Source organism: Nymphaea colorata, chromosome 10, assembly GCF_008831285.2.
Source record: "Nymphaea colorata isolate Beijing-Zhang1983 chromosome 10, ASM883128v2, whole genome shotgun sequence".
Taxonomy (NCBI): Eukaryota; Viridiplantae; Streptophyta; class Magnoliopsida; order Nymphaeales; family Nymphaeaceae; genus Nymphaea; species Nymphaea colorata.
Window position 1 is genome coordinate 12,247,854 of NC_045147.1, and position 11,573 is coordinate 12,259,426.

An 11,573-nucleotide genomic window follows, 5' to 3' on the forward strand; every position below is an offset into this window, starting at 1 on the left:
TTTCTCAGAACAGCTGGCGGAGTGATTCTATTTCTTCACAGATAAGATCCTTATCCGTCTCTCTCTTGCGCCATCTCTATTCTGTCTCTCTCCCTCTCCCTTTGTATGTTGGCTCACGCACTATGTCTCCCTTTCAATGGTGGATGCCAAGTTTTCCTTTCAATGATGATGAATTTTGCAGCATACCTTTGCGGCTATGATTTTTTTTTTCTTTAAGAATAGGTGAGAAAGAGAACAAGATGCGATTGAAGCGTTAGGTCAAGTTTTATTCTTGATCTTAGCGATCCTTCAGTCGTTTGGGGTCGTTTGGAAGGTGACCAATCTCCCTAATGAGAGTGATCAGAAAATGAAATTGTTCATAATCTGAAGCAGAAAAGGGATGGCCTTTCTTTTCCTTGTTGCTTCTGTTTCACCTCACTTTGTAATTTAGGAGTGCAGGAATTGTACAAAAGTAAGAAAAATTATGGTGACTATGGTAAGTTTGTCGTCAACAGGGATATCACATCCTCATTTTATTATGTCCACGTAAGATTCTTCTTTTATATTATTTTACCATCTTTTTTTTTTCCCTAAAAGTAGATTGATCAGATTGTAACAAAACTTGCTAATATGAATCTGAATGTAGAGTATTACCTCTTCATTGATCAACAAACATGGTCAACCTTTTTTCTACTGGTAAGCATATGAAATTTCTACAATCTTGGCATTATGATGAATTTTTTGGATACATATTTAACGATCTTATTTGTTCTTGTGTAGGTTGCACATGCAGTCTCCTGCATCTATGTCTGTACGACTACCAGTAGGTGTTCCTGATAAACATAAACGTGAAACTTCTAAAGAAGTGTAACTACCACAGAAGATAGCATAAAAAAAATCTTCGCAGGTTTTCTGCTATGTGGTATATTTGAGTCTGTATACTTTTAAAGTTGCAATTCTGTGTTTGCTGTTGTGCTTCTTGTAATGAGTCCAGATTGAAACATTGCCATGGTTATTACTAATAATGTCATTTTAATCGACCTTGCTTCTTTTAGACCAACTTTATAAGTAGCTTTTAGCACTCGAGATGGACCTCTTTGGAGATAGCTTTTATTATCATGTTGGCTACGTGGTGCAACAGCTCTGTTGCACCAAACGTAGTTAATTTTTGAACGGAAAAAAACTTTCATACCATCAAACATGGTCTCACAATGGAAAAATCGAATTTTATCCTTCCGTATATTCTTCCAGAAGTTTTTTCATGGTAAATTTACCATGCAAAAATCTACCCATCTATCAAACGGTACCTTAGTTAATGTAACTAATTCATTTTCTAATAGTTGTAGGTGGACATCGTTAGCTCAAGAAAATAACATTGAAAAAGCATCTCATGCTTCTTTAGAACTCTTAGCATCACGTATAAATTCTAATAAATCTTTTTCAATTGATACCGTAATTGCAAATAGAGTTTTTCTTGCTTTGATCATCCATTTCTTCTTAGCTTCCTCGTCAACAGGAATATTTGTATCTGATCGCAATACTATCTCACATAATTCTTCTCAATACGACTACAAGCAAGATTTCCAATAATCATAATTGCTATTGTTAAGTTTTCCAATATTATTTAGTGCAACCGCTAATGCCGCTATAATCTCATAATATAATTAGCTCAACAAATTTCACTGCTAAATTGACCCTTAAACTGAACATGCTCTAATACCAATTGTAGGCGAAAATGTGGGCCCTACATATAACTTACACCCAAACACGAATGTTGTATGCAAAGAAAAAGTGACAGAGTCTCGATGTCCAAAATAATTTTCAATAATAAACTTGACAACTTGACTTAGTAAAAAGTCATTAAACAAGCCAACAAAGTCCACAAAGTGAACTTAACTAAGCCATGATGTAAAGTATGCACCAAGGAGATTTTAAATAATACACTTCTATTACTTGTTAAAATGAAACTTACAAAAGAAAGGGTATATGGACTCACTTTAACTAACTCACATAGTGAGTTAATACCCAGAAACCCAACGCCCTTGCATTTGGGCACACACGAACGCAGCTCACAAAGTGAGCACACAACATCACTCAACTAACTAGATTTGATTTTGATGCTTTGCAAAATGGCCAGCACTCCTACTTATAGGGAGGACAAGTCGGTGGTGGAAGAATCCACCAAATTCTAAAATGGAGGTTCACAGCTTCTTGAGTCTCCTCAACTCTTCCAAGAGAGTCGGTGACGACTCTTTACATTGAGATTCTGCTACAAAAACTAGTCTGAGCTAAAAATGTCTTTCTTCTACCATTTCGATCTTCATATTCCATGAAACACCAAAGAAAATCTAGAATAATTTTCCACGCTATCAAATACTAAAAAAGTTATTCCATAAAAGTTTTTTCATCCCCATTTTAAACTTAGAATAGTTTTTCCAGAACAAGTTTCCATAAAGTCTTATTCCAGGCCATCAAAGGACCGTGGAGAAGGGAACGCTTTGAGAGGTATAGCTTTCTGCAGAGTTAAGCCAAACTTGGCTTTCACATCCAGTTGCTCGGGGCCCATCCCATGTGGGAGATTCCATGAAAATGAATGGAGAAGAGAAGCCAACATCAGATGAACCATGCGGACCCCTAAAGGGAGGGCGGGGCAGTCCCTCCTTCCGGCGCCAAAAGGGATGAAATGAAAATCCTTTCCTTTGAAATTTACATCAGAATTTAGAAACCTCTCTGGTAAGAAGGATGTTGCATTTTCCCAGCTGGCGGGATCAGGGCCGATGGCCCATGCGTTGACAAGAACTTGGGTGTTCTTACGGATGGTGAAGCCAGCTACCTCTGTAATTACATCTGCGCTATGTGGAACGAGAAGAGGAACAGGCGGGTGCAACCGCAAGGTCTCCTTCACCAGTGATTGTAAGTAAGGGAGGTGCTGGATATGAGACTCCTTCACATGACGTTCTGAGCCGATGGTCCTTTTCAGCTCAAGCTGCGCTATGGACATCTTGTCTGGGTGTCGAAGCAGTTCAGTCATGGCCCATTCTATGGTGGTAGAAGTTGTGTCACTTCCACCAATGAACACGTCCTGATTAACCAAACAATGACCGTTTAATTTGGTCAAATACTTTGTAATTTAATAGTAATGAAGAATGACAACACAACGTAGCTTGTGGTGTTGTCTGGCAGTAGTAACAGTAACAGCTTGTTACTCTTTCATGAAGTTGCATGCCCCAAAAGATTATAGCTGGTTTTTAAAACAATGTATTACACAGTTCTATAAAGCAGCCCTAAAGATTGAAACTAGTTTATGAAACAATGTATTGTACAGTTCCATGAATATTTAACCTGCCCCAATCTTTATAGCAAATGCAAGGAATAGTAACAAGCTATTTTCAATGCCAACCACTCCCATAGAGTAGGATTAGTCTGACAAGTTGGGTGTTTAGTCCTTGAAAATAAAAATGTTCGATGTATGAAAGGACCATAAATCCCACAATTGAACTCTTCATGACTAAAAAAAAGACGTTTTTTTCAGATTAAATTTGAAAAAACAAAAAGCCCACTGCTGCGGAGGACGTCACATATTCCTAGGGAACATAGGTAGGCCTGGGCATCGGGCCGGGCCGCCGCCGGGCAGGCCCGGCTTGGTCCGGTTGGGCCAGGCAAAACCTGGCCCGGGCCCGATAACCCTCCCGGACCGGGCCTGATAGGGTGGCCTGGCCCGGCCCGACTCCCGCACTCGGGCGGTCGGGCGGCCTCCGGTGCTCGCTCCCCTCCCTCTCTCTTCCCGTCTCCCTCTCCCTCTCCCTCTCCCTTTTCCCTCTCCCTCTCCGCCTCCATCCCCCGCTCGCTCCCCTCCCTCTCCACTCCCCCTCTCGCTCTCCCTTTCTGCTCCCTCTCCCTTCCCGTCTCCCTCTCCCTCTCTGCTCCCTCTCCCTTTTCCCTCTCCCTCTCCGCCTCTGTCCCCGCTCGCTCCCCTCCCTCTCCGCTCCCCCTCTCCCTCTCCCTTCCGGTCTCCCTATCCCTCTCCCTCTCTGCTCCCTGTCCGCTCCCCTCTCCCTTCCCGTCTCCCTCTCCTCCCTCTCCGGCTCTCCCTTCCCGTTTCGTCTCCCTCTTCGCGGCGGGCCGGGTCAGGCCTGACTTTTGGTGGCCCGGCCCGGCAATATTATCGGGCCGGGCCTGGGCCCGGGCTTCTGGCCCGATGGGCCGGGTCTTAGTGGGCTGGGCCCGGGCCTGGGCTTCTGGCCCGATGGGCCGATGCCCAACCCTAATCACAAGCTGCCCTGTTATAGGCAAACCTGATTATATATGATATATGTTGTACTGGTATGGTTTATGATAAAATTGCCCTTGCTTGAATAGAAAAAAAAGTTGTGTAGACGAAAAATGAACTCAAACTCCGACCTCCGTGTTAAGAGGGCCCACAGGAACACGCCATTCCATGTTGTTGGGGAAGATGCAAAGGCATGATAAGTATTGTTGGTAAGGTTAGTACAATAACTTGTGGAAAACTTATATGTCTTAATTTAAGTTTCAAATGAAAAACTAGAGCCGTTTCCAAAGCAATTCCTCCTTCCATACCCTTCCACATCTCTTTTTAGTTGCAAAATGAATCACTAATTACACCCTCAAACACCACATGTGAGTGTTTTTTGCATTCAGTCGCAGAGCCAAAAAAAAAATTCTGGAGAGATACACTCGTTTATATATATATATATATATATATATATATATATATATATATATATAACAAAGCAAATATTTGAAGATGTTAATATACAATTGAAGATGTTAATATACAAATAAAGAAACATTGAGTGCATCCTAGCCTCATTTGTTTTTTATTTTTACACAATTAATTTGGTTTTTTTTTTAAGTTTTTTCTTAATTCGTTCTTTATTCTTTGCCTAAAATATAAAACATGAAGCCACATGTCTTGCTACCATTATTTTTCTACACTAACTTTTTCTCGCCCTTTTCCCCGAGCCATCTTTAAAAGAAGGCAAAGGGTTCTTTTGACGTACTTTCGGTCCTTCCTTTTTTTAATGGCGGTTAACCTGACGTACTTGTAAGAAGAAGGTAATGGAAATGATCATTTTGAAAATACCCCTAGAAATTAACCGGTAAAATAATATGCTTTCATATTGAAAATTTGAGATCTTTCCCAGAATCGCTCGAACTCAGTATAAAATCTACTTGAAAAAAATTATTAAGCTATATGTGATTGGCTTATGAACCCTGGCTTGAAAAAAATAATACTAAAGAAGAATTGGGTTGAATAAAAGGGAGCTCACTGTTAACAAAGGCCTGATATTCTCCCTGGTGAACCCTGAGCTTGGCTCCCTGGTGAGTTCAACAAGCACTTCCAACAAATCACCATGCTTCTTCTTCTCCCCTCCTTTTGCAGCTGCATCCGACTCCATGCGCTTGTCGATCACTTGGTCAAACGCATCATACAACCGCTTTATAAGAGTTGTATTTCGACGCCGCAGACATTGAGGATCGGCCCACCTGAGCGCCGGGAAGAAGTCGGAAAGGTTTGGCTTTGCGTTGAGGTCTAAAATCTCCCACAACAAGTTCTTGAACCCTCCCGCCGACTCCGACTCGAGATCCACCACGTCCTTGGAAAAGATGGTGTTTGCCACCAAGTTCAGGGTGGTTCCAAATGCACACAAGCCGATATCGACTGAATGACCGGCCGCACAGGCCTTGTGAACATGCCGGAGAAGGGCTTGAACCTTTTCTTGCCGGACGCCTGCTAATATGTCCAGTCTCTTGGGCGTGAACAGCTCCATGTTGCAGATCCTTCTCAGCTCTCTCCATCTTGTCCCGTTCTGACTAAACACCAGCGAGTGGTGGTGGTAGTCGAACACGGTGACAACGTCTCTGACGGTTCGGCCCGCAAACGCCTGGTCGTGCTTATGGAGCACCTGTTCGGCCATCTCAGCCGACGAGACCACCACGGTGGTGATGAAACCGAGCTGCAGCGCCATGAGTGGACCATGCAGCTGGGAGAGTCTAGTGAGCGACTCATTGGGCATGCGGCCGAGTTCCAAGAGAGACCCAACCACCGGAAAACCTACCGGACCCAGTGGGAGCTTGCTGGTTTTCCGGAAAATAATCAGATTGAAAAGATAGAGGGATGGCGGTAGAGTACAGAGCCACAAAATCGGACCAGTACTCAGCTCAGCCATTTCTTTGGTTCTTGTCTCTCGGTTGTTAATTTAGATGTTCCAGCGCATATTTATAGCTTCTTGCAAATGTGGAAACTTATTTGCTCCCTCCATTTTTTCAGGGTGCCCTCTTTATAATACTTAAAAGTTTCTTTTCCCTTATTTAAATAAAAAAATATGTTTTTCAGCCTTACAGTCTTCTTTCTCTCCCAAAAGTTGGAAATTTACGTTACGTGAACTAGATAAAATCTTATTAGAAAAAAATGCCAACTATTTATAATATGGCACATCTAATAAGGGGTTGAAAAATCGTTTCATTTTCCGATAAATGGCACATCTAATAAGGGGCTGAAAAATGGTTTCATTTTCAGATAATGAAGCCCGATGCTAATATATCATGCTTAAAACCTTGAAAGTTGAACAAAAATTAAATCCAGTTAAGTTTAAAGGATCTCCAACTAACCAGCACGTGGTTCTCTGCCGGTAATTGGCTTTTACAGATCTCTACCTTTTTTTAATGAAGGAGAACAGGGGAAAGAAAAGTCGTGTAAAATTCGATTCTCAAAAGATGTGTAACATCCCAATATTAAACTTTGTCTATCATATGTTTTTTGGTTTTCTGATATTTTCTCAAGTTCTTCGCTGCCAACCTCTTAAATTCTCATAACTTTCATTTCAGATGTCATCTTCACTTTAGCGTAACATTAACGGAGAGAGAGACTGGTGGCCGCGACCTCAAGAGCAAGCCAAATCATTCAATTACTATAAAGTTGACTTCAGTCTGTCCATGAGAGCGCTTTGTAAACTAGATCAAAATCATTCTCAATGAGTCAATATAGAGTGATTTAAATTTGTTCATCAGGTCCGGGTGGAGATGAAAGATCATGAACGACACCGAGTTGCCCAAGGGGTTGCGATGTAGCGTTTCCTTCCTCATCTTTTACGCCACGGGCCCTCGTGCCCACTTACATACGGCAAGCGCCTTTGCTGACCCCGAATCAGTGGACAAAATGGGTGAGAGGGAGAAAGGGAGGGGCATGGAAAGATGCCTGATCAATCTTTGTCGACCACCCAAACATCTCACTTCTGAAGAAAAATTGAAAAAATGAAATATCATCTCACTTCTGATATAGAATCCACGCACAATGTAAACAAACATTGGATCTTCCCATTACTTTATATATATATATATATATATATATATATATATATATATATATATATATAATATATATATATATATATATATATATATATATATATATATATATATATATATATATATATATATATATATATATATATATAAGATTTGAGATCCTTAGTTTGTGATCCAAACCTTGATTTGAGATTAGATGGGATAAGGTCTGACATTGAATTCCGTGGATGTGAAATTCCCGATAAGTACCTCCTAATTAAGAGACAAAAGTGTTGGTTGATCCTGAAAAAGTATATAATGCTGCCGAATGTATTAGCAAATAATAAATTGACATTTAACTTTTTAAAGTTAATAGATAAGCATTCCTTGTTACGTGTAGATAAAATTTTTGTTAGAAAACACAATTTAACATTTCTACAATTTCATAGGCTATAAAATTTCATACATCACGCATCTAAAACAAGGGGATGCAGGTTCTAATTAAGTTTGCTGAGGGAGAGGTCGAAGAGGGTCCGCAGCAGCGATGCACTCAAGGACATCAGTAACTCATGCCTTGCCCACTTGGCAATGGGTGAAGCGAAGGGCAAGAGGAAGCCTGACCAGGAAAGCAGCCAGGCAAGAGGTATCTCACCTTACCCATACCTTCTTATCTGGAAGTGATCTCTGTTGGACCCCATGATGAATCTGAGAACCCTTGAAGAAGTCAAGAACAACGGTCCAATTATGCTTGGCACCTCAATCATGAGGTGTGCGAAGGCAAAGGTCGCATCATCGCTGGATGGAGCCCTGCCTCCTTGCAGGGGATCGTTATCCAAGGCAGGCACAGACAAAACTCTAACCAGTTCATGGCAGGAGGTATTCACCTTTCCACGGATTGGCGGGAGTAACACTTTAAATTTCAGGATCTGCACCAGATTCTAAAGAGCTACGACTTACCAGGCCTTGTGATGGGGGATTTCAATTCGACGCGCAACAAAGAGGACAAAACTGCCGGCCCTTCTAATAGAATTTCATGTAAAGACTTCAATAAAAATATATCTGGGATAACAACTTTCTTACCTTGGTTGATCTAATAATAGGGTTGGAGATGCCCGAATCAACGTCGGCTAGATTGGTGCTGTGTGAACAAGCACTGGTCAGCCTCTTGGACGGGAGGATCTGATCTCAAAGTGCTGGACAGAGGGATCTCTGATCATCTTGGATGTCTTTTGTTCTAGTCAGCAGACTTCCAGGCCAAACAAAAGACCAGTTCTGGTACTACAACTTTTGGGCTAAGAAGGAGAGCTGCATAGACACGGTTAAAGAATGCTGGAATGAGCCTCACACTGGATGCCCAATGTTACGTATTGGAGAGGAAAATCAGCAAACTAATATATCGGAGAGGAAAATCAGCAAGCTAATTTTTAGGAAATATCAAATCAAGATAATTTTTCCTTTTACATAGGATTGAGATCTTCCAATCCCAAGATTTTTGGATGTATACATATATGTAAACTTGTATAAATGCTCATACTTATATGGAATGAAAATTAATCTTTTGGCTCATTCATCTTCTTAGTTTCTCTCTTTTGCCTTATGCTTTCTTTCTCATGGTATCAGAACATTGTAGAAAGAATAGTGAGAAAGTAACGAGGAATCTCGCCAAAAGTGTTCCCGTTTCTAGCAAACACCTCGTTTCCTATTTGAAAACAAGCAGGATACAGTGTGTCGCTTGCTGGAACTGATTTCTTGTCCTATTTTTTTTGTCTGTCGGTCTCTTCCAAAAGCCGACTGTGTTCACCGGTGAGGCTGAGCCTCGGGTTTTTTTCCGATTTCTTCTTTTTTCAGTCATCATCATCAGAGTCCTCCATTTCCAGTTTCACCTTCAATGGCAGAGCCTCTGTCCCTTCCCGATTTTGGTCGCACCTTCACGAGTCCACGTTGAAAAGGCAGTGAGAAGTAGAAAAACAGAGGAAGCCGACAGGGAAGCTGCGTCGAAAACCCTCGGCACTGTTTCTCAAGGAGGATTCACCTGTGGAGCCATAGGTCTCTGGAATCGCTTACGTCTCAAGGATCTTCGAGAATTTTTTCTAAATTTTTGAGACCGTCATTGGAGAAACGAATTTTTGAAGCACAGCTACTCTTAGGCGGACGCCATTGCCTTCCAAGAGACACTCGGATTGATTTGGCGGCTTTCCAGCTGTTTTCCATCGGCTGATCATTCTCACAAGGTTGATCCACAGACGGAGAGTGCTTCGGCCCCCTCATTTTTAAGATTTTCGAGCCGAATTTGAGTATCTGCTAATCAGAAGTCTAGTTTCCCCTCTTTGGGCGATACCTGAGAGTTTCATGCCCAAAATCAGTGCTAAATTGGAATCAAATCTTGTGCAGACCCATTCTGGAAGATAGAGGACAAAATTCCAAACAAATCGAGGGGTAGAACGTCGGATTTGGACCACAAACGACGGAGAAATCGATCACAGAAAATTTCCGGTGATTTTTTGTATTTTTCGACTGTGGAAGAAAATTGCCGGCGAAAACGAGAATCCCGACGGAATATTCTGCCGTGTTGTTCGGTCCTCAGCGGGTCTTTGGTCACCCTGTCCAGAAGTACCGCGCTTCACCAGGATTCATGTGTCCCGCCACGGTTCACCGAACCGTGTCAGCAAGTGCTTACGCTTTCAAAGTGTCGGCAATACTAGCAGGTAAACAACCATGCACAACTCATTTTCCTTGGGTTATTGACACTGGAGCCTCAAACCACATGACACCTCATTTCCATTTACTGTCTAATATCAAAACTTTACCAAAAAATCATGTGATCAACCTACCAAATGGACATCAAACACTAATCTCTATTACTGGAATACTTTATCTTTCAGCTAACTGATGTCCTATATATTCCTGATTTTAAATATAATTTACTATCATTTCCAAAGCTTACCAAGACTATTAATTGTATTGCTGTCTTTTTCTCAACCTGTTGTGCTTTCCAGGACTCTTTGTTGAGGAAGCTGATTGGAGTAGGTAATTTAATCAGTGGACTTTACCATCTTCTTCTTCTGTCTACTTCACATTCTTTGCTTGCTTCTCATGGTAACAAGACAACTCATATATGGCATATGAGACTTGGACATCCTTCATTCGATAAGACTGTTTCATTGAATGAAAACATTTTTATTTTCAAACATGATTCTCCTTGTGATGTGTGTCTTAGAGCTAAGTTCACTCATTCGCCATTTCCCACTAGTACTAGTAGAGAAAGTGATCCTTTCAGCTTGATTCATTGTGATATTTGGGGAGGATATGCCACGCCGTCACACATGAGAGCACATTATTTCCTCACCATAGTAGATGATTTTACACGATCTACTTGGGTTTTCTTGATGAGGTTCAAATCTGAAACATTTTCTTGTTTAACTCGTATTTGTGCTATGGTATTTACTCAATTCAATACCCATGTGAAATGTGTTCGGAGTGATAATGAGGCTCAATTTACAGCTCATAATATGCAAACATATTTTCATGAGCATGGCATAGAACATCAAACCTCATGTGTTGAAACTCCTCAACAAAATGGATGTGTTGAGAGAAAGCATTGTCATCTACTAGAGGTGGCACGAGCACTTAGGTTTCAAGCAAATCTCTCGGTTACTTTTTGGGGTGAATGTATTTTGACAACAACTTTTTTAATTAATAGAATGTCGTCAACTCTTTTAAATGACAAGTCTCCGTTTGAACTTATTTTTAATAAAAAACTCAATTATGAAGATTTGCGTGTTTTTGGATGTCTATGTTATGCCCAAAATTTAAACCCAATGCATAAGTTTTCATCACGTGCACACAAATGTGTTTTTGTCGGTTACCCTCACAATAAAAAAAGGTCTCGTGTATATGATTTGGATACCAAACAAATTTTTACAAGCAGAGATATATCTTTCTTTGAGGATAATTTTCCATTTATAACCTAAAAATACCATACAAATGATTTGAACAATATTGTTTTGCCTCACCCTCAAGAAGATTACCTTGGCGAGAAATATACGTCATCGTGTGAGAATGGTGTTCCATCAAATTCCTCCCTGCTATTGCCCATTCAACCTCACGATTCCATCAACAATGACCAAAATCAGCTAGTCTCTTATGTTTCAGATCATCGGCCTATGTCAGATGATCTACCTCCTCCAGACTCACTTGCTCTAAGCCGATCTAGCCGTACTTGTCATCCACCATCCTATCTTCAAGTTTATGTATGTTCCAATGTGATGGTTACAAGTTCACCGCCT

At 41.0% G+C, this 11,573-nt stretch overlaps 1 protein-coding gene across 1 annotated transcript; it reads right to left on the reverse strand.

Moving 5' to 3' along the window:
- Positions 1-2,437: 2,437 nt before the first annotated feature.
- On the reverse strand, positions 2,438-6,017 carry LOC116262618 (geraniol 8-hydroxylase-like). Its single transcript, XM_031642107.1, has 2 exons — positions 5,271-6,017; positions 2,438-3,061 (listed from the first exon to the last, which is right to left on the reverse strand). Exons 1-2 carry the CDS (start codon positions 6,015-6,017, stop codon positions 2,438-2,440), a joined length of 1,371 nt encoding a protein of 456 aa, XP_031497967.1.
- Between the last annotated feature and the right edge of the window lie 5,556 nt (positions 6,018-11,573).